General features: G+C 53.1%; 1 protein-coding gene across 6 annotated transcripts in view; it reads right to left on the reverse strand.

Annotated features, from left to right (window-relative positions):
- Positions 1-132: 132 nt before the first annotated feature.
- The window catches only part of TMEM56 (transmembrane protein 56), a 40663-nt gene continuing 39250 nt past the window's right edge, over positions 133-1545 (reverse strand). For all 6 annotated transcript variants that reach the window (XM_014537128.1, XM_014537127.1, XM_005863136.2 and 3 more), the window contains one exon: positions 133-692. In XM_014537128.1, coding sequence (XP_014392614.1) covers positions 374-692 — 319 coding nt within the window. In that variant the 3' untranslated portion in view covers positions 133-373. The remainder of the gene's footprint in view (positions 693-1545) is intronic.

The raw sequence follows: 1545 nt of genomic DNA on the forward strand, positions 1-1545 counted from the left end.
GAGCCGCGCACACACTCACAGGCAGCTCCCCTCTCCCCGCAGGACTGAGACGGGAAAGCAGGCGAGTGGCGGCCCGCACCGCCTGGCGGGGAAGATGCCGGGGCAGGTCTCGGAGCCCTGGAAAGACCACACTCTGTGTGTCACCTTTTATTCACACCTTCACGCTTCGTCCATGCTTAGGATGCACAAGAAAATCAAGAAAGAAATCTTGGGATTAAAAACAAAATTTTAGTTTCTCTTTCCTACAGGTAAAAATTTAGAGAGAGAGAGAGAGAGAGAGAGAGAGAGACTGGAACCCTGGGTAACATGTGTAATTGATACGGAAGCAGGAGAACATGCCGGGAGTGCACCCGCCGGGCCCCGCTGTCCGCGCTCAGTCCAGCTTTCCGTTCCGAAGGCTGCTGCTGGCTTTCTCGTGCCTCATGAGCGCGATGACTTTGAGGCAGCCCTTGGAGATCTTGACCATCCATATGACGTTCATGACGTCCAGCACCACGCACGAGACGGCCCAGGAGCACTGCGTCAGCAGCCCCAGCCGGGCGTAGGGCTCGGTGCCCACCACGGAGAGCATGAAGCTGTAGAAGGAAGGGATGGGCAGGATCCGCACCGCGAAGAAGACCAGCGTCATGAGGAGGCCGTTGAGGACGTTGGCCGTGGAGAACTTGGAATACTGCAGGGCTTCCAGGAACCACCTGGAAAACGTAAGGAACATCACATTGTCCTGGCTGGTGTGGCTCAGTGGACAGAGCGTTGGCCTGCGGACTGAAGGGTCCTGGGTTCGATTCCCAGGCAGGGCCCATGCCTGGGTTGTGGGCTCGATTCCCAGTGGGGGGCGTGCAGGCAGCCAATCCATGATTCTCTCTCATCACTGATGTTTCTCCCTCTCCCTTCCTCTCTGAAATCAATAAAAATACATTAAAAAAAGAAAAAAAAATAAGAAATGTCTTATAAAAATAAGATGCATTGCTTTGCATCCCTGGGGAGTAACCGTTTTAATTTCAGTTCTTACAGTTCAGTGAACACACCCCTAAGATGTACATGAAGAGGCCAAGGGCAGATGTAGAAACAATGACAGGTGCGTGTGCATGCCCACGGGGTAGTACACGTCCAGCTGTCTGTGGGGAGGGTGCGGGACACAGCTGCCCGGCGGCCGTGAGCACGCCCGGGCCCGGGCCATGGTCTCTAACTCCCTTCTCCCACGAAAGGGACCAGGGGGCCGGAGGAGTCGCTGGTCCTGGGGCTGGGACACAGAACTCACAACACAACACGCCCTATAGACGGGTCGTCTTTTAACAAACATGTCTTTTATCAAAAGACAAAAGGATGAGGTTGTGTCAAAGGGACATAAAGACCAACTTAAATCACCCCCAAAGGCAGAACCGGTAACAATTCAACCGCCACGTAGATCATGTCGCATTGGCTTGTTCCTGGGGGTTAACTGTGGGGGCAGGCGTGCCGCTATTTACAAACCGAGAAACACTTTGTGAGTGTTTTTGTGTGTTTGTTTGTTTTTTAATATATTTTTATTGATTTCAGAGAAGGAGA

The sequence above is a fragment of the Myotis brandtii genome, unplaced genomic scaffold, assembly GCF_000412655.1.
Source record: "Myotis brandtii unplaced genomic scaffold, ASM41265v1 scaffold1733, whole genome shotgun sequence".
Lineage (NCBI taxonomy): Eukaryota > Metazoa > Chordata > Mammalia > Chiroptera > Vespertilionidae > Myotis > Myotis brandtii.